At 46.0% G+C, this 20,060-nt stretch overlaps 1 protein-coding gene across 2 annotated transcripts in view; it reads right to left on the reverse strand.

Annotated features, from left to right (window-relative positions):
• Positions 1 to 20,060, reverse strand: part of ERO1A (endoplasmic reticulum oxidoreductase 1 alpha) — a 59,157-nt gene that overhangs the window by 10,583 nt on the left and 28,514 nt on the right. For both annotated transcript variants that reach the window (XM_063118204.1, XM_063118203.1), the window contains exons 10-14: positions 19,141 to 19,167; positions 18,884 to 18,976; positions 15,238 to 15,484; positions 5,779 to 5,848; positions 2,825 to 2,911 (exon numbers count right to left, since the gene is read on the reverse strand). In XM_063118204.1, coding sequence (XP_062974274.1) covers positions 2,825 to 2,911; positions 5,779 to 5,848; positions 15,238 to 15,484; positions 18,884 to 18,976; positions 19,141 to 19,167 — 524 coding nt within the window. The remainder of the gene's footprint in view (positions 1 to 2,824; positions 2,912 to 5,778; positions 5,849 to 15,237; positions 15,485 to 18,883; positions 18,977 to 19,140; positions 19,168 to 20,060) is intronic.

Consider the following 20,060-nt stretch of genomic DNA (forward strand, 5'->3'; position numbering starts at 1 on the left):
CATAGGACCCTTCTGAGTAGGGCATAAATCTTAGAGCCCCCACTTCCTTAGCAACTTTTACTGGCTTCTCTTCTATGTGCCAAACACACCACCTTCTTCCCGAGGGGGAGGAAATATATTCAGTTCACAACAGCATTCTCTAGAGGGGATCAGATCCAATCATTCACAGTTTCTCAAAATCCCACATCTCCCTCACAGAATGCTGTTTCTTCCCCTTCACCCCCCCCCTTCTCGGCACACCGCAAACAGCTTCCACTTTCCACTTTACAAAGATTACAGCAAACAACTTCAAAGCCAGTATTTCAATCTTTCCAACTTAAGATAAAGGATGAGAAGTGAGGATCGCTGTAAATCAGATCAACGTCTAACAAGCATAAGTTCTTTCTTTTCAAACTGCGACATCAATCATGTTACTTTCGGTTTCGCCTCTGCAGTTTATAAAGACATTCCGTCAAGCTCACCTCATCCCATCGGCTCTTCTCAACACTTTCCAGCTCCGATAGCTTTTATAATCATTTCCTGTCGTTTGCTCAAAGATTTATGCCCATTAGAAAATAGATAATTGCTTTTTCCGGCAACGCCGCTCAGAGCCTCAGAAGAAACCTGCCACCGCCATGGCTGCCAAGCTCCGCCCCCCTCGACTCAGCCTTCCATCCTCCCGAGGTCAGTAAAATGAGTACCCAGCGAGCTGGGGGAAAGGTAATAACAGCCGGGGAAGGCAACAGCAAACCACCCCGCTATAAGGCCTGCCAAGAAAACGTCAGCGAAAGCTGGCGTCCCTCCAAGAGTCAGTAATGACTCAGTGCTTGCATGAGAAGTTCTTTTCCTTTTTCCTTCCAGCCTATTCAGTAGCCCAGGAGTGCTTCCTGGATGCTTATTGGAGAGGGAGCATTCACTAAGAACTGCTGGGCTCCATCCAAATGCTACAGGAAGGGGGGGTGTACTTTTTTGAAAAACTAAAAAAATAGAAAGAAAGTCCCTCAGCAACTGGCTATGTTTAAAAAAGGCATGTGAAAACCCTGTCCCACTCCCCAAGGAGAAAAATTCTCCCAATTTCCCCCCTCCCCACGAAAGAGGCAGAAAAAACAATGCCTCTTTCACAGGGCGAAAGTTCTCAAAAATAGGAGGCAGGTTTCAGCCCAGCACTCACACACACACTCTTTGGTGCAGTCCAGATGTAACGAACCTGGTTCAAACAGCCATGGTATACTGGACCAGGAACAAACTGCCTGCATGTGTTTCCTCACCTCTCTCCCTCTTGTCTCACGCACACCTTAATTTAATTCTTCATTGTTTGCCAGAAAGCAGTTTCTTGTGACATCCAGACCAGGAAACTGTGGTTTGAGCACTTCTTAGCCTTGGCCATGCCCCCACCCACCCCAAAGTGTTGATTAGCAAACCCAGCAGGTTAGATCTGTCCTTTACCAACCAGGGCTGTGCACGGACCCCCCGATCCACTTCGGGGCCCAATTTGGACCTTCCGAATCAGGCCCGATTCGCCTCGGACTGATCCGGACCCCACCCCCAACCCACCTCAGACCCAGATCTGAAGCGAGATTCGGACCTCTGAATCATTCAGATGATTTTCCCCATAGCTTTCCATTCAGAGGAATAAACGCCTATAACTTTTTTTATTTTTTAAGATAGAAACATGAAACGTGGTGTCCTTACAGATGTTATCGACCTACTCATATGTGTAAAGTTTCATACATTTAAGCGGATTGCTCGCAATTGGTTTGTTTTTTTAAAAATGTGGTTTTTCGAGGAAACAAAGCAGTCACTCGCAAAGAGCAATTTCAGAAGGTGTCTTATCTAATCAAGAATCAGCACACGCTGTCCCTATGAACACATCCAGTCCTTCCCATACAGATACACATTACCTGGCTGGGAGTAATATGGGGAGAGGAATTATTGAGGGGAAATCTTTTAAAAAAAAAAGTCCTAAAAATCAGGGGATGAACCGATGTGGTTCAAACTTGGCATGCCTAAAGCCCTACATAGGTGCCATCATGTTGCCAAGTTACATGGCTTTACCTTTAAAAATGACAGTGTATTTAAAAATAATAATTTTAAAACCTCAAACTTTTAAAAAATTCCTAAAAGTCAGCGGTAGAACCACTGTGCTTCAAATTTGGCACACCTAAAGCCCTATTGAGAAGCTATCATGATGCTAAGTTTCCTCTTTTTATCTTTAAAAATGACAGAGATTAATGCACTTTTGTAAATGGGGAGAGGAGTGATTAACGGGAAATCTTTTTAAAAAATCCTAAAAATCAGGAGATGAACCAATGTGGTTCAAACTTAGCATGCCTAAAGCCCTACACAGGTGCTATTATGTTTCCAAGTTACATGTTTTTACCTTTAAAAATGACAATGTATTTTGAAAAAATAATTTTAAAACCTCAAACTTTAAAAAATATCCTAAAAGTCAAGGGTAAACTAATGTGCTTCAAACTTGCCATGCCTAAAGCCCTACTTAAGTGCTATTATGGTGCCAAATTTCATGTCTTTATCTTTAAAAATGACGGAGATGAATGCATTTTTGTAAATTCCCATGTGCAGTCCTTGAAAAAAAGTCCGAATTTCCGGATCGATCCGAATCGATTCGGACCTCCCCCGATCCACCTCGGATCTGTCTTAGAGAGGTCCGAATCACCCTGATCTGCTTCGGATTTGGGATTCAGATCCAGAGCGGTGCACAGCCCTAGTACCAACCATGTTAAGATTCAGGGTTTCAAAATGTGTAGAAGTACAACCACATTAAACCAACAAACTTTGGGGAGAGGGAAAAGGAGAAAAATTGAGGAAAAGGGGAGTTACTTACTTGCAACTTCCCCCAAAGGCGACATTTAAAGCATCCTACGCAGTCCATAATCCTTGAAATGTTCCTAAAGTGGTGCCTAAATTCTTCCTGGGTGGAAGAAATAAGAAGAAATGTTCTTTCAAAGCAATTCACTATTATTATTATTTTGCCCCTTTTATCTAATTACTGGAAAGTTGCAGCACACGTATCCCATCAAATTGGCTGGGTAGATCAAAGAAATGTGTGAAAATTCAACACTCCATGCCGTAGCCTCATGGCCTTCTCTGTCCTCTTAGGACTTCATAGAATCATAGAATTATAGAATAGCAGAGTTGGAAGGGGACCACAAGGCCATCGAGTCCAACCCCCTGCTCAATGCAGGAATCCACCCTAAAGCATCCCTGACAGATGGCTGTCCAGCTGCCTCTTGAAGGCCTCTAGTGTGGGAGAGCCCACAACCTCCCTAGGTAACTGATTCCATTGTCGTTCTGCTCTAACAGTCAGGAAGTTTTTCCTGATGTCCAGCCGGAATCTGGCTTCCTTTAACTTGAGCCCGTTATTCCGTGTCCTGCACTCTGGGAGGATCGAGAAGAGATCCTGGCCCTCCTCTGTGTGGCAACCTTTTAAGTATTTGAAAAGTGCTATAATGTCTCCCCTCAATCTTCTCAGGGTATAAGCGACACATGGAATGGTTCTGCCTTCTGTGCAACTCTCAGGAGGTTGACATGGCCACCATACGACATCTCCTGGGATTTTTTCTTCTCAAACCACTCGGATGCCAATGAAGGCTGGTGGCTCTGATGTCAGTGGGACGGTGAATCCGCTCCGGGTTTCAGTCAGAACTCTAAAGGAGAGTTCTGACTGAAACCCGGAGCGGATTCACCGTCCCACTGACATCAGAGCCACCAGCTTCTTCTGTTCCCTGTCCCACCCCTCTTTCTCTATAGCTGACCTGTAGCTGACTCCACTGCCTACCTTGCCCACCCCCTTCCTTCAAGTACCCTACCTCTAGACCAGGACCAAGCAAACATTTTAGGCTGTGGGCACATTTGGTAATTTGAAAAACTGTCCTGGAAACCATCAGAAAATGGCTGCCATCACAAAATGGCTGGAAGACAGAAACAAACTTCAAAGTGATCTTGATAGGCTGGAGTGCTGGGCTGAAAACAACAGAATGACATTTAATAGGGATAAATGCCAAGTTCTACATTTAGGAAATAGAAACCAAAGGCACAGTTACAAGATGGGGGATACTTGGCTCAGCAATACTACAAACGAGAAGGATCTTGGAATTGTTGTAGATCACAAGCTGAATATGAGCCAGCAGTGCAATATGGCTGCAAGAAAGGCAAATGCTATTTTGGGCTGCATTAATAGAAGTACAGCTTCCAAATCATGTGAGGTACTGGTTCCTCTCTATTCGGCCCTGGTTAGGCCTCATCTAGGGTATTGCGTCCAGTTCTGGGCTCCACAATTCAAGGACGCAGACAAGCTGGAGTGGGTTCAGAGGAGGGCAACCAGGATTATCTATCTATCTATCTATCTATCTATCTATCTATCTATCTATCTATCTATCTATTTATAACACTTATATACCACCCCCATAGCCAGGGCTCAGGGGTCTGGAAACAAAGCCCTATGAAGAGAGACTGAAAGAACTGGGCATGTTTAGCCTGGAGAAGAAAAGATTGAGGGGAGACATGAGAGCACTCTTCAAATACTGAAAAGGTTGTCACACAGAGGAGGACCAGGATCTCTTCTCGATCCTCCCAGAGTTTCAAGATCTTTTGGGCTGCATTAATAGAAGTATAGCTTCCAAATCACGTGAGGTACTGGTTCCTCTCTATTCGACCCTGGTTAGGCCTCATCTAGAGTATTGCTTCCAGTTCTGGGCTCCACAATTCAAGAAGGACGCAGACAAGCTGGAGCGTGTTCAGAGGAGGGCAACCAGGATGATCAGGGGTCTGGAAACAAAGCTCTATGAAGACAGACTGAAAGAACTGGGCATGTTTAGCCTGGAGAAGAGAAGATTGAGAGGAGACATGATAGCACTCTTCAAATACTTAAAAGGTTGTCACACAGAGGAAGGCAAGGATCTCTTCTCGGTCCTCCCAGAGTGCAGGACACGGAATAACGGGCTCAAGTTAAAGGAAGCCAGATTCCAGCTGGACATCAGGAAAAACTTCCTGACTGTTAGAGCAGTACGACAATGGAATCAGTTACCTAGGGAGGTCGTGGGCTCTCCCACACTAGAGGCCTTCAAGAGGCAGCTGGACAACCCTCTGTCAGGGATGCTTTAGGGTGGATTCCTGCATTGAGCAGGGGGTTGGACTCGATGGCCTTGTAGGCCCCTTCCAATGATTCCAATGAATTCCCATAGAATTCTATGATTCTATGGGAGGCGAAGCAAAGGACATGTAATCTGCCCAAAAGACTGAGTACAAGGCAGATGAGGAATCTGAACCCCAAAACACTAAACATCTTTTAACAAAACATTTTCAGCACCAGCAGATACCTATTTCACAGCAATCCCAACAGCCTGTAAGAAAAAGTGTCAGTTTAAGAAAAAGTGAGAGGGTAGAGCACCATGATAGACATTGCCTAGCCCTGCTGTAGACTCTGACAGTTATCTGCTTGAATTCTTTGTGAACAGCTTTCCCGATCTTAGCCGGCGCACACAGTTCCTCCTCCTATAGAGCCTGTGTGAGGTTTTAATCCCAGCCAAAGTGACAACTGCCCTTTCCCTCCCAGAAGCTGGACTGGGAACATTTCGTGGCTAACAGCATTTGCTCCCTGAATAATTGGAAAGTTTTGTAGCCTCCACACCAGCTTGGCCAATTCCAATGGGAGGCTTCACAGTCACAGGAGCAATACAACATATTTAATGTATGTTCTGCAATACAAACGGGATTATTATTATTATTTTTAAAATGTGCATGAGTTCGCAAGAAGGTGGCTTGGGAGAGAATTCTTACCTTTAATTTGGCAGCTTCTCTTGGGTTTCCAGCAAAAAATGAATTTTCATCCAAGTGCAAAGGGAAAGCTCTGAAACAGAATAAAAACATTGTTTATAACGGTAATGCAGAGGGGGGAATTGGTTAGCTAAATTAACATCTCTGATTTTAGAACAGATATCTGAGAAGCCTAGAGCAGATTAGAGGCAAATGAAAAGGTAGTAACTTGTAGGCCAACGTTACTCCACCCTGGTGCCCTCCAGATGTAATGAACAACAACAACTATCATCCCCAGACAACATGCTCAAAGGCCATACTGGCTGGGAATTATGGGAGCTGTAACATGTCTGGAGGTGGGCAAGGTTGGGGAAGGCCTCTGTAGGCTTTCATTTAGGCAGGTGGGCCCTTGAGGGTTGGGTGTAATTTCCAGGCCTGGTTTTGTCGGACTGCAAGGAGATTTCCAACATAAATGCACTGCTGCCATATTTTTTTCCACGTAGAATCATAGAATAGCAGAGTTGGAAGGGGCCTACACGGCCATCGAGTCCAACCCCCTGCTCAATGCAGGAATCCACCCTAAAGCATCCCTGACAGATGGTTGTCCAGCTGCCTCTTGAAGGCCTCTAGTGTGGGAGAGCCCACAACTTCCCTAGGGAACTCGTTCCATTGTCGTTCTGCTCTAACAGTCGGAGTTTTTCCTGATGTCCAGCCGGAATCTGGCTTCCTTTAACTTGAGCCCATTATTCTGTGTCCTGCACTCTGGGAGGATCGAGAAGAGATCCTGGCCCTCCTCTGTGTGACAACCTTTCAAGTATTTGAAGAGTGCTATCATGTCTCCCTTCAATCTTCTCTCCTCCAGGCTAAACAGGCCCAGTTCTTTCAGTCTCTCTTCATAGGGCTTTGTTTCCAGACCCCTGATCATCCTGGTTGCCCTCCTCTGAACACGCTCCAGCTTGTCTGCGTCCTTCTTGAATTGTGGTGCCCAGAACTGGACGCAATACTCTAGCTGAGGCCTAACCAGGGCCGAATAGAGAGAAACCAGTACCTCACGTAATTTGGAAGCTATACTTGTATTAATGCAGCCCAAAAGTTCTTGGAATTGTTGTAGATCACAAGATGAATAGGAGCCAACAGTGCGATATGGCTGCAAGAAAGGCAAATGCTATTTTGGGCTGCATTAATAGAAGTATAGCTTCCAAATCACGTGAGGTACTGGTTCCTCTCTACTCGGCCCTGGTTAGGCCTCATCTAGAGTATTGCGTTGAGTTCTGGGCTCCACAATTCAAGAAGGATGCAGACAAGCTGGAGCGTGTTCAGAGGAGGGCAACCAGAGGAGGGCAACCAGCTATTTTATTGTTTTACTCTGTACATCACCATGTACACTGATGGTGCTATTTAAATAATAATAATAATAATAATAATAATAATAATAATAATAATAATAATAATAATATAAAAATAATAAATAGGACAATAAGTATCCCCCCTATGAGGGAAGATTACATCAGCTGGAATTGTTTAGCCCGGAAAAAAGGAGGCTAAGTGGAGACAGGATAGAGGCATACAAAATTATGCATGGAGTGGAGAATGTGGCTAGGGAGACATTTTTCTCCCTCTCTCAAAATACTAGAACCCAAATGGGGTCATCCCATGAAGCTGACGGATGGGAGATCCAAGACAAATAAGAGGAAGGACTTCTTCACACAGCGCATAGCTAAACTATGGAACTCACGACCACAAGATGTAGTGATGGCCAACCATTGGGATGGCTTTAAAAGGGGGTTGGATAAATTCCTGGAGGCGAAGGCTATCCATGGCTACTAGCCCTGATGGCTGTGTGCTATCTCCAGTATTCAAGGCAGTAAGCCTGTGTGCTTGGGAACATGGGTGGGAGGGTGCTGTTGCACCATGTCCTGTTTTGTGGGTCCCTGGTCAACAGCTGGTGGCCCCTGTGAGAACAGAGTGCTGGGCTAGATGGACCCTTGGTCTGATCCAGCATGTTCTTAATCCCTGAGGCTCTGCCTGCAGCACAACCTTCATAGAATCACAGAACAGAAGAGTTGGAAGGAGCCTGTAAGGCCATCAAGTCCAACCCCCTGCTCAGTGCAGGAATCCACCTTAAAGCACCTCTCCCTAAAGGATCGGGTCTGTAGTTTGGGGGTGCTCTTGGATCCAGAACTGTCACTTGAGGCACAGGTGAACTCAGTGGCAAAGAGCACCTTTTATCGGCTTAGCCTGATATACCAACTACGCCCTTATCTGGACAGAGATAGCCTCGCTACAGTTATCCATGCTCTGATAACCTCTCGTTTGGATTATGGGGCTGCCTTTGAAAACGGTCCGGAAGCTTCAGCTGGTACAAAACAGGGCAGCCCGTTTACTAACAGGGACTGGCCGGCGAGATCACATTACGCCAGTCCTTTTACAACTTTATTGGCTGCCAGTCCAGGTCCGGGCCCGATTCAAAGTGCTGGTATTGACATTTAAAGCCCTAAACGGTTTGAGGCCAGGTTATTTGAAGGAACGCCTCCTCCCCTATGTACCTCCCCGGACCTTAAGATCATCTACAGGGGCCCTTCTCCGTGAGCCCCTGCCAAAGGAAGTGGGGCAGGTGGCTACTAGGAGGAGGGCCTTCTCCGCTGTGGCACCCCGGTTGTGGAACGAGCTCCCCAGAGAGGTCCACCTGGCGCCTACACTGTACTCCTTTCGTCACCAGCTGAAGCCCTTTTTATTCTCTCAGTATTTTACACTTAATTTTAACTTAAATTTAAATTGTACTGTTCTAACTCTGTATTTTAATCTTATATCAATTTTGCTGCGTGGTTTTATCCTGGTTTGTGCTTTTTCTACTGTATTTTGTATTTGTGCTTTTAACCTGTTGGTTGTTTTATTGTGGTTTTAATTTTTGTGAACCGCCTGGAGAGCTTCGGCTATTGGGCGGTATAAAAATGTAATAAATAAATAAAGTATCCCTGGAGTAAGGCGGGATATAAATGTAATAAATAAATAAATAAAATAGGCAGGATCTACACTACTGCTTTAAAACGCTTTATAACTGCAGTGACAACTGTTGGGGCTCGGGACACACACTTCATACACAGTTTTCAGACCGCTTTCAAAGTGTCATATCCTGCTTAGTGTGGAACTGGCCACAGTCGCAACTAACTTTAGTTGGAGCCGGGCCTACGCATTTAAATCAGTTAGCATCTGTTTTTAATCGCCCCAGCACTCGCCAAGGATGCCCGGGAAGGCAGATCCTGGAGAGTGCTGAGCCTTCTGTTCCTGGATGTTCCTCCAGCATCCTTTCACAGTTGGGCACTAGCAATGAATGCCAGCCATGAATGCCTGGTCTGTATGCCTGCTCTAGTGACGGAACCAGTCTGGAATGCTTCTTGTTTCGGTCCCTCAGGGTTCAATGAATGTATCGTTGTGCATATTATCAAATAGACGGGCTGTGAACTTTATCTTCGGTTGCTCAGTCGTCATAGAAAACATGCCACCCTCTGCCAACTGGGATGAAGGAAGGGGCTGTGTGTTTTGTGTGTGCACATGTGTGTACTTCTGAGTGTGTATGGGAACACACACACACACACACACACACACACACACACAGATTTATTATTTATTATAGCATTTATATCCCGCCATTTTTCCTCCAAAGAACCCAAGGCGGCATACATAATCCTCCTCCTCTCCACCTTATCATCACAACAACAACAACCCTGTGAGGTGGGATGGGCTGAGAGTCTGTGACTGGCCCAAAGTCCCCCAGTGGGTTTCCATGGCTGAGTGGGGACAAGAACCCAAATCTCCCAACTCCCAGTCCAACATTTTAGCCACTACACCACAATAATAATAATAATAATAATAATAATAATAATAATAATGTGTTTGACAGGCTCCTTCAAAGATGCAGAGTCTATTTGTTTTCCATGCTGTTTAGTTGCTTTCATTTACCCTATTCAGATGACACGCTAAACCACGGTGGTTAAGCACTTTGAGCTAAACTTTATGGCTTACTGTGTCATGTGAACCATTCCTAACCAGGGTGGCTACATAACCACGGTTTAAACATGCTCTCTAACCACCTGCTGCAAAAGGGTTAGCGGCCTAACCATGGCTTAGCGTGTTCATAGAATCATAGAATCATAGAATAGCAGAGTTGGAAGGGGCCTACAAGGCCATCGAGTCCAACCCCCTGCTCAATGCAGGAATCCACCCTAAAGCATCCCTGACAGATGGTTGTCCAACTGCCTCTTGAAGGCCTCTAGTGTGGGAGAGCCCACAACCTCCCTAGGTAGCTGATTCCACCGTCGCACTGCTCTAACAGTCAGGAAGTTTTTCCTGATGTCCAGCCGGAATCTGGCTTCCTTTAACTTGAGCCCGTTATTCCGTGTCCTGCACTCTGGGAGGATCGAGAAGAGATCCTGGCCCTCCTCTATGTGACAACCTTTTAAGTATTTGAAGAGTGCTATCATGTCTCCCCTCAATCTTCTCTTCTCCAGGCTAAACATGCCCAGTTCTTTCAGTCTCTCTTCATAGGGCTTTGTTTCTAGACCTCTGATCATCCTGGTTGCCCTCTTCTGAACACGCTCCAGCTTGTCTGCGTCCTTCTTGAATTGTGGAGCCCAGAACTGGACGCAATACTCTAGATGAGGCCTAACCAGGGCCGAATAGAGAGGAACCAGTACCTCACGTGATTTGGAAGCTATACTTCTATTAATGCAGCCCAAAATAGCATTGGCCTTTCTTGCAGCCATATCGCACTGTTGGCTCATATTCAGCTTGCGATCTACAACAATTCCAAGATCTTTCTCGTTTGTAGTATTGCTGAGCCAAGTGTCCCCCATCTTGTAACTGTGCATTTGGTTTCTAATCCCTAAATGTAGAACTTGGCATTTATCCCTATTAAATTTCATTCTGTTGTTTTCAGCCCAGCACTCCAGCCTATCAAGATCACTTTGAAGTTTGTTTCTGTCTTCCAGGGTATTAGCTATCCCACCCAATTTGGTGTCATCTGCAAATTTGATCAGCGTTCCCTGCACCTCCTCGTCCAAATCATTAATAAAAATGTTGAAGAGCACTGGGCCCAGGACTGAGCCCTGCGGCACCCCACTCGTTGCCTCTCCCCAGTTTGAGAAGGTTCCATTGATAAGTACTCTTTGAGTCCGATTCTGTAGCCAACTGTGGATCCACCTAATAGTTGTTCCATCTAGCCCACTTTTAGCTAGTTTGTTAATCAGAATGTCATGTGGTACTTTGTCAAAAGCTTTGCTGAAGTCAAGATATATGACATCCACAGCATTCCCACAGTCCACAAGGGAGGTTATCCTATCAAAAAATGAGATCAAATTAGTCTGACAGGATTTGTTCCTGACAAATCCATGTTGGCTTCTAGTAATCACTGCATTGATTTCAAGGTGTTTACAGATTGACTTCTTTATAATCTGCTCCAGAATTTTCCCAGGGATGGATGTCAGACTGTAGTTCCCAGGTTCCTCCTTTTTGCCCTTTTTGAAGATAGGGACAACGTTAGCCCTCCTCCAGTCGTCCGGCACCTCACCCGTCTTCCATGATTTTGCAAAGATAATAGACAAAGGTTCTGAGAGTTCTTCTGCTAGCTCCTTCATTACTCTTGGATGCAGTTCATCGGGCCCTGGGGATTTGAACTCATTCAAGGAAATTAGGTGTTCTTTGACCATTTGTTTATCAATCTCAAACTGCAATCCTGCCCCCTCAACTTCTGCTTCACTTTTTCCAGGGGGGTCATAGACCCGCTTTTGGGAAAAGACCGAGGCAAAGTAGGAATTGAGCATTTCAGCCTTTTCTTTGTCATCAGTTATCAATTTGCCATCCTCATTAAGCAGTTGAACCACCATTTCTTTCCTCTGTCTTTTACTACTCACGTATCTGAAGAAAGCCTTTTTATTGCTTTTAGCATCCCTCGCTAATCTCAGCTCATTCACAGCTTTAGCCTTCCTGACGCCATTTCGGCACTTCTGCGCCACTTGTCTGTACTCTTCTTTTGTAGCCTGGCCTTCCTTCCACTTCCTATATGTATCCCTTTTTGTTTTCAGTTCATCAATAAGCTTTTTGTGGAGCCACATTGGTTTCCTCTGTTGTCTTCTATCTTTTCTCCTTGTTGGAATTGTTTGTAACTGTGCCTTTAAAATTTCATTTTTTAGATACTCCCACCCATCCTGCACTCCTTTTCTTTTTAGGCTCCCTTGCCACGGGACCTTACTTATTATAGTTCTGAGTTTATTAAAATCAGCTTTCCTAAAATCCAGAGTACGTGTATGGCTACGCTCGACTTTTGTCTCCTTCATAATCAAGAATTCAAGTATGACGTGGTCACTTTCCCCCAGAGTTCCCGTAACTGCCACTTTATCCACTAAGTCATCCCTATTGGTCAATAACAAGTCAAGGATTGCCGATCCTCTAGTTCCTTCCACCACTTTCTGTAGGAGAAAGTTATCACCCATACATGTCAGGAATTTCTTGGAAGGGCCGCTTTTGGCAGTAATGGTCTCCCAACAGATATCAGGGTAATTGAAGTCCCCCATCACTACTACATCACACTTCCTTGAAACACTGGCAATTTGTTTCTCAAAAGTTTCGTCCTCGTCTTCTCCTTGATTGGGTGGTCGGTAGTAGACTCCGATTATCATATTCTTTTTATTCCTAGCCCCATTTATTTTAATCCAGACGCTCTCGACGGGGCTCCCAATCTCATCCGCCTGTATTTCTGTGCAGGGATAGGTATTTTTAACATATAGTGCAACTCCACCTCCCTTTCTATTTCTTCTGTTCTTTTTGAACAAGTTATAGCCTTCAATTGCTATATTCCAGTCATGGGAGTCATCCCACCAAGTTTCAGTTATACCTATCAAGTCGTATTTGCCTTCATGTAATAAGAGTTCAAGTTCATTCTGTTTGTTTCCCATGCTCTGGGCATTAGTATATAGACATCGAAGACCATGTGTTTTATAGTCTGGCTTTGTTCCTACCTTGTTGCAGACACTATTTTGGGACTCTGTTGGAGCTGTTCTCTGTACTGTGGTGCATTGGCCTTCATCCATTGTTGCCTCAAAATTTACGTCTCCCACCCCCGTAAGATTCAGTTTAAAGCCCTCCTGATGAAGTTCTTCATGCTGTGGCCGAACTCATTCTTTCCAGCCCTTGTGAGGTGCAACCCATCCCTTGCCAGCAGTCCATGTTCCAAGTAGCGTAGCCCGTGGTCCCAGAATCCAAAACTCTCACGACGGCACCACCTTCGAAGCCAGTCGTTCATCCGGAGTATTTTTCTTTCCCTTTCTAATCCTCTTCCAAGAACCGGGAGGATGGATGAGAAAACTACCTGGGCCCCAAAGTTCTTCAGTTTCCTTCCCAGAACTTCAAAGTCTGAAATGATTTCTTTGTAGCTCTGCTTGGCGACATCATTTGTTCCCACATGGATGAGAAGAAAGGGGTATGTGTCCGTGGGCTTTATGAGCTTCGGTAACCCTTCAGTCACATCTCTAATCTGTGCTCCAGGGAGACAGCACACTTGGCGAGTCCATGGGTCTTCACGACATACTTGGGTTTCAATCCCACGCAGCAGGGAGTCTCCCACAACGACTACTCTTCGCTTCTTCTTGGTTGACCTACCTTCTGTCTCTTGGTCACTGTTGCATGGTGCCTCCTGTACTTCTTCCTCTGCAAACTGTCCTTCAGTCTCATTCTCCAGAAGCTGAAAGCGGTTGCTTAACTGCAGTGGCTCCACCGGTGCAGAACGCCCTCTAATTCCTCTTCTAACTGTCACTCTTTTCCAGGGAGTTTCCTCTTCATTGGCTTTCCTCCCCTCAGCATACTCCACTTCGGCTTCAGCTGGCTGTTGTTCTTCAATCTCATGTGCTTCTTGTTGCTGTTGCAGTTCCACCGTTCGGTCTAAGAACTCCTCGACTTCTCTTATTCCTTGGAGGGTGGACACTCGCTGCTCAAGTCCTCTCACTTTTTCTTCCAAAAGTGCCACCAGCTTGTACTTGTTGCAGGTATATGCCATGTTGAGCTCAGGCAGAAACACGAACATTGCACACCCTTTGCAGGTCACCACCTCTAGGGACTCCTTTCCATCCATAATGTCGATTTCTGCTTTTGTTTTTTTCCTTTTTGATTATAGTAGAATTGCCTTTGCTTTGTTGTGTCCTCTCTGAAGGTACACAACTATATGAGGATATCTTAAGGGAAAGTAATCTTTTGGGGTTTTTTTTTTTGCTTTTGTTTGGTGGTGGTTTTGTGGGGGTTTTTTTCTCTTTATGCTTTTCTTTTTTTCCCCCACCTCTTTTTTTTTTTTTTTAGAGGCCTCCCCCTTGGCCTCCCCTGCCGAACTCCCCCTGTCAAACTCCTGTTTGCTCTTCCTGTTCGCTCGCTCCCTGGGAATCTGGCTTACTTTTCTAGCTCCTCCTTGAGCTGGGCCAGCTGCTTTTCCCTGCTTCTGCTCAGCTCCAAGTCAGGAACCAGAATGAGGTCACTGAAAGGCCAACAACAATCAACAGCAATTAGGCACTGATTGCTGAGACCAACTGACAATCAGGCCACTCCCCCTTCAGCTCCTGCAGCAACTATAAACACCAACCTCTCACTCAGCACTCAGGAGCACATGGCAAGCACACGGCCTCTTTGAATTGGCAGCCTCCTGGGTTTCCTTGAGGCTTCTCTTGTTCCCCTTTCCTTGGTCTCCTCTTCCCCTACACTCCCCCTGTCAAACTCCTGTTTGCTCTTCCTGTTAGCTCGCTCCCTGTTCGCTCGCTCCCTGGGAATCTGGCTTACTTTTCTAGCTCCTCCTTGAGCTGGGCCAGCTGCTTTTCCCTGCTTCTGCTCAGCTCCAAGTCAGCAACCAGAATGGTGTTGTCTGAACAGGCCCAGTACTGAACAGACAAGCAGGCAGAAAAGCAGAATAGATAGACAGGATGGAAAAGTTGGCTTTTTGACTGTATACGTCACACAAATTAAGCAAATGGTTACTTTGCCCTTTGCTGGATCATCCCATTCCGCCAGCATATACATGTGGCATGGGTTGTCATGGTAATAGAAGGAGGGAAAAGAGGGCAGTGGCAGATGGAACAGGGTTAGGAGAGGAGCAGGGGAGAGAGGAGGAGGAAAAAAGGAAGTCGTGGAAGGATTTTGGGAAGATAAGAAACAGCCAGAATGTCTGTAAGGAGCAGGGAATTGGAAGCCAGCTACGATGAACAGCATTTCAGGAACGGCATCAAGTCGTTTACCTGGGCGACGCACAGGGCCCTGCAGGTACGGCTGGGCAGTTATTTAGGAGTTGAGACAACTCACGAAGTGTTAATTGTTGTTAACAATAAATTCTTTGGTTTTGCAAAACTAAGGGCTTCCATGTTTGACTAAGCTCTGGTGCCTTACCCAGATTCCTTACTTACGGCTACACACATTCACCCACCACCCCAAAAATCATAGCTGAATGACACTTACTTGGTTAAATGGAGAATTTCCAGGAGGAGACTCTTGGTTTCTTCATCTCGACGTTTGTCTCCCGTGAACAACTGGAAATCGGGCCGGTCGAAGAAAGGCAGGACTTTGGACAGGGCCCGTAACTCAATGAGGTAGATGAAATACAGGTTCTTGAGCCTCCTGGGGCCCTCGCCTTGAGTCAGGACTTCATCAAAGCGCTGCTGGAACTCGGTAACGTTGTGTCCCCATTGCTTCTCCGCCCAGGTATCTAGGAACAGGAAACAGAAACCCACGACTCGTTGCAGAACCGAATTATCTTCTATAGATCCACACATAGATGAAGCCCGTTGTTATCGACATTCCGTCACGTTCTCATGCAGCCTTCCCCAAACTGGAAACGCCCAGATGTGTTGAACCACAACTGCCAGCATCCCCCCAGCTAAGAACGATGGGAATTGTAGTTCAACACATCGAGAGACCATTGGTTGGAAAAGGCTGCTCTCTACTGTGCCCAACAAGCAAAACCCACCATGGAACGATGCAGATAAACGGGGCAGAGGTGATTCCATCTCCACTCCATATCTATCCTGCCTTTCAGCCTTGCAAGCTGAATATGAGCCAGCAGTGCAATATGGCTGCAAGAAAGGCCAATGCTATTTGGGGCTGCATTAATAGAAGTATAGCTTCCAAAGCACGTGAGGTCCTGGTTCCTCTCTATTCGGCCCTGGTTAGGCCTCATCTAGAGTATTGCATCCAGTTCTGGCCTCCACAATTCAAGAAGGATGCAAACAAGCTGGAGCGTGTTCAGAGGAGGGCAACCAGGATGATTAGGGCTCTGGAAACAAAGCCCTGTGAAGAGGACTGAAAGAACTCGGCATGTTTAGCCTGGAGAAGAGAAGATTGAGGGGAGACATGATAGCACTCTTCAAATACTTCAAAGGTTGTCCCACAGAGGAGGGCCAGGATCTCTTCTCGATCCTCCCATTGTGTAGGACACGGAATAACGGGCTCAAGTTAAAGGAAGCCAGATTCCGGCTGGACATCAGGAAAAACTTCCTGACTGTTAGAGCAGTACGACAATGGAATCAGTTACTTAGGGAGGTTGTGGGCTCTCCCACACTAGAGGCCTTCAAGAGGCAGCTGGACAACCACCTGTCAGGGATGCTTTAGGGTGGATTCCTGCATTGAGCAGGGGGTTGGACTCGATGGCCTTGTAGGCCCCTTCCAGCTCTGCTATTCTATGATTCTATGAAATGGTAGGGACGGGTGGGGTGGGGGAGAAAGTTTACTCCTCACACCTGTTTGCTTTCTCCCACTTGCTTGCTGTTCCCTCCCATGGGAAAAGTAAAGGATGGCACTTGGGAACAGTGTTGTCGTAAGTGTGGGGAGAGGAAGACTTAGATAGGAGACATGTTGCAGAGAGAAAGGGTTAAATACTCCCTTTTGCCAGCACCGCTGCTCCAATCAAACTTGGAAGCCGGGTGCAAAGTGAACAAAAAGACAAGGCACTGCAAGATCCAATCTTAGATCTCCTACGTCGTCTCTGCATTATCCTGGCACTGGCCTCAAAATCCCTTGGAAGTGAGGCAGGTGGCTACCAGGAGGAGGGCCTTCTCCGCTGTGGCACCCCGGCTGTGGAATGAACTCCCCAGAGAGGTCCGCCTGGCACCTACACTGTACTCCTTTCGTCACCAGCTGAAGACTTTTTTATTCATGCAGTATTTTAACACTTAATTTCAACTTAAATTTAAATGTTACTGTTTTAACTCTGTATTTTAATCTTATATCAATTTTGCTGCCTGGTTTTATCCTGGTTGTGCTTTTGATACTGTATTTTTTGTATTTGTGCTTTTAACCTGTTGGTTGCTTTATTGTGGTTTTAATTTTTGTGAACCGCCCAGAGAGCTTCGGCTATTGGGTGGTATAAAAATGTAATAAATAAATAAATAAATTGTGGGGTTAGAACGTAAGAACATGTGAAGAGCCCTGCTGGATCAGACCAAGGGTCCATCTAGTCCAGCACTCTGTTCACACAGTGGCCAACCAGCCATCGGCCAGGGACCCACAAAGCAGGACATAGTGCAACAGCACCGTCCCGCCCATGTTCCCCAGCGACTGGTGTACACAGGCTTACCGCCTCTGTTACTGGAGGTAGCACATAGCCACCAGGGCTAGTAGGCATTGATAGCCTTCTCCTCCAGGAATTTATGCAAAAAAAACCCTTTAAAGCCATCCAGACTGGTGGCCATCACTACATCTGGTGGTAGCAAATTCCACAGTTTATGCATTGTGTGAAGAAGTCCTCGATTTCAGCAAAGCTGACATTTTAAAGCCATTCAAATTGGTGGCCATCAGTACATTTGGTGGTAGTAAATCCCATTATTTAACTATGTGCTGCGTGAAGAAGTATTGTTGCTGAGAACCTCGTTTTGCTTCTGGCTCTGCCCTAGACCATGCCCTGGTTGGTTCACTCTAGACCCAGCCAGGGTCAAAAGTGGGCATTGCTAATCCCCGAATACACACGCCCTTGCATCAGGCCCTGGAGGGGACCCAGGTCCTGGTGATTCTTCTGAAAACATCCTGCCTGACCTGTAGCTTGCTGATACTTCTGGGTTGCTGATTGGTGAGGTTAGCTGGGGGATCAGACATTGGGCTTGTTCGGGGAAGCTGGTGGTGGCTTGGATTCTCTTAATATCTGTAATACTAACTCTCCACGGATTTGCATGGGGGTAACAAAGTTCTGATATGGAAAGGGGAGGGCCCGTGACTCTGTGGCAGATCGCACGCTTCGAATGCAGAAGCTCCCACGTTCAACACACTACTCTCCCACACTAGAGGCCTTCAAGAGGAAGCTGGACAACCATCTGACAACCATCTGTCAGGGATGCTTTAGGGTGGATTCCTGCATTGAGCAGGGGGTTGGACTTGATGGCCTTGTAGGCCCCTTCCAACTCTGCTATTCTATGATTCTATGAATAGCAACCATGTTCAATTCAAACAGGGCCGATAGTGAGGACGGATGGGAGTTGGAGTGCAAAAACATCCTTGGCAGTAGGCCCGGAGAAGGACACTCTTTGCTTGGAAGCAAAAGGAACCCCCAGCCCCAAAGCATGGGCCTCACTTGGCTGACAGTAGTGAAGGCTGGTGGATTCCATGTCAGTGGGGTGGGGAATCCGCTCCAGGTTTCAGCCAGAACCAGTTAGAAGCCTAAAAGAGCTCTCCAAGGGTTGGAATAATGTATGTGCCTGAATATGCTGTAATGCTAAAACTGTTATATCAGCAAGGGAATGCTTAATTGGAATTTCTAACTGTCAAGACCTCTTGATATAGTAGAAGATAAATAAGATAGTTTGACCATCAAGGTCAATCTGACATTGCCAGAAGAGTTATGGGCCACCTGTCGATAAGGTATAACGAAGAAGTTTTCTTTGATCTGTCTCTGTTTTGCTTTAGAATTTTGCCAACTGCTAATTGGTTAAGATGCTACTGTGTATAAATATACCTGCTTTTCGCACTGCCAGGGGAGAGGTTATTTATCTGTAGGACTCCCTCCGTACAGCTGAATTACGCTCAATAAGAGTTGCCTTACAACCAAAGTGGATTTTTTATCTTTGACACAGATAACATGGAGATGTTCACGTTCAAAACTTTGAGTAGTGACACCAACCTCGCAAAAGGTACCGGGCGCTGAGATGAATGTTGATGCTTGCATGGAGACCGGAAATGAGCTTGTAAAAGGCCCTCTTCTCCACACAGAGGCCTGAAAGAAACATGGACCGATTTAAGGGGGGAAGGGTCCGCCCACGGCAGAGGGTGAAAAAACTTGACCTCGCCACGGCTCATTTCGCCAATGGAATGAAGGAAGCAGAAGGGCTGACATGGCGTTCATCGCCGAGGAAGAAGGAAAACAAAAATGCAAGTTACCTTGCAGCCAGCTGTAGAACATATTCCCTGGAAAGAAAGAAAAGGAGTATTTATTTATTTATTTGTTACATTTATATGCCGCCCCATAGCCAAAGCTCTCTGGGCGGTTTACAAAAGTTAAAACAGTAAACATTAAAGGTATATAAAATTTAAAAACATAAAAACAACAATATAAAAACAACAGTAAATAATCACTAGGATTCTTTCATGATAGGAAGTTACCCATTAAAATCAGAAGAACATCAGAGGAGCCCTAGTGCTGGATCAGACCCAGGGTCTGTCTAATCCAGTACGGTTCCCACAGTGGCCAATCAGCTGTCAACCAAGAACCCACAAGCAGGACATGGTACAACAGCACCCTCCCACCCATGTTCCCCAGCAACTGATATATACAGGCTTGAGAGCCACCAAATGAAACAAAGGTCGGACACCATTTCTGCCTATGAAGCATACAGAGGCATTGCCTGAGCACGGTCCCACCCAAGAAGCTAGGTCACCCACACACACTGCCATCATCCCACATGCTCACTCCCAAGCCTAACTTAGTCCCATTAAATTATGCCAGACCAGGGGTGCAGAACATAAAGCCTGGGGACCACGTCTGGCCCTCCAGGCTTCCCCAGATGGCAACGCCCCCTTTCCCTAGCTCCTCCCCTATCCATGGCTCCACCCCCTTTCTGCTAACCACCAATCGTTGGGTGGTCTCCCCACTTTTGTGCCATTTCTTCCCCATTTTAAAAGGTTGAGATGCTTCTCTTGAAGCTTAAGTCGCTGCAGAAAGAGCTTTAGGCGAAAACGTGATGATATTTTGGGCCTGCCCACCACTGGCTTCTGCAAAATGGAAAGCAGTCCTCAGGAGAGAGAGGGTCATATGCTGCGAGGAAGCACAGAAAGATGGTTGGACGGGCATGAGCCATCAG

The sequence above is a fragment of the Elgaria multicarinata genome, chromosome 2 (genome assembly GCF_023053635.1).
Source record: "Elgaria multicarinata webbii isolate HBS135686 ecotype San Diego chromosome 2, rElgMul1.1.pri, whole genome shotgun sequence".
NCBI lineage: Eukaryota > Metazoa > Chordata > Lepidosauria > Squamata > Anguidae > Elgaria > Elgaria multicarinata.